General features: G+C 34.7%; 1 protein-coding gene across 1 annotated transcript in view; it reads left to right on the forward strand.

Annotated features, from left to right (window-relative positions):
• The first annotated feature begins 579 nt into the window (after positions 1–579).
• Positions 580–1,239, forward strand: part of LOC107577584 (alpha-2-HS-glycoprotein-like) — a 10,383-nt gene continuing 9,723 nt past the window's right edge. The window contains exon 1 of the mRNA XM_016263643.1: positions 580–713. Within this exon, the coding sequence (XP_016119129.1) occupies positions 580–713 (134 nt within the window). The remainder of the gene's footprint in view (positions 714–1,239) is intronic.

Here is a 1,239-nt window from a genome sequence, read left to right on the forward strand (position 1 = left end):
CATGTATTATGAATGATTACATAATTTGCGTTGTTCACAATTTTGGAATAATAATGCTTGACTTGAACCATACAATTTTTTTCCAATTTGCTAAACTGCCTAAATATGTTTAATATGTTTGAATATTTTGTAAACTTCAAAAATTATGAAAACATTATGCATTATTAATGATCGCATCATTCACAGTGTTCACAATTCTGGAATTATAATGCTTGACTTCGACCAAACGTTCGTAGACATGTTGTTAAGCTTTCTAAATATGATTAATCTAAGTATTTTGAAAACATCAAAAAATATGATAAATCTCCATACATTATGAATTATTACATCATTCACAATGTTCATAATTCAGGGAGTGTTTCCAGACCCTTTCGCTATTGGAAACAGACCCCAGCAGTTTAAGCAGCACTGCCAAATATCAAAATAATATTATGTGAAATTGAAGAGCAGTAAAGTCTTCTTCAAGATTTAAAGGCGAATTAATCTTTATTGTTTAAAATGACAATATGTACTGTGATGAGTGATTGTGAGTATCTGTTGTAGAATAATCCCTGCTTGAATGGAGGTGTGTGTTACTCCATGTGGGATGATTTCACGTGCAGCTGCCCACCCAATACAGCGGGACAGCGCTGTGAGGAGGTCAGGTGGTGCGAGCTGTCCCCATGTCCGTCCACTGCCGAGTGTCAAGCCCACGCTCAGGGCTTTGAATGTCAGTATGAACATGTTGTCCTTATCTGAACTATGAATACTTTTCTAATTGAAAGCGGTAAAGAAATGGTTGATGACGTCTCAGCATTAATACATCTGTGGTACCTATCCAGAGTTCAGTTATATAATTGATCATTGTCATGTGTAGCTATACTGGGGATTTATGAAAGATTATCCTTTGTTGGATTTGCCACGCCATATGTGCTTGTCCTGAGACACATTTGAGCGTGTTAATGGCATAAACATATGTTGCAGGGAAGAAATTGAATATGGTGTTAAGAGCTTACACTTTGAAAGTAAAAAGAAAAAAAAGTCTGTTTATTCATGCTTGACTTGCTAAAACAGGTAGCACCCTTAGGATACAGTCTTCTAGATTTAAGGTCCTATACATTTGTTTTAATCATCTTTGAGATGACTTGTGGAACATTAATGTGAATAAGCATAACTAGAAGTATTTTGAACTATAGGATTTTACTATTACTATTTACGGTTACACTTTATTTTGATAGTCCACTTTAGACATTCTACTAA

The sequence above is a fragment of the Sinocyclocheilus grahami genome, unplaced genomic scaffold (genome assembly GCF_001515645.1).
Source record: "Sinocyclocheilus grahami isolate Dianchi unplaced genomic scaffold, SAMN03320097.WGS_v1.1 scaffold6457.1, whole genome shotgun sequence".
NCBI lineage: Eukaryota > Metazoa > Chordata > Actinopteri > Cypriniformes > Cyprinidae > Sinocyclocheilus > Sinocyclocheilus grahami.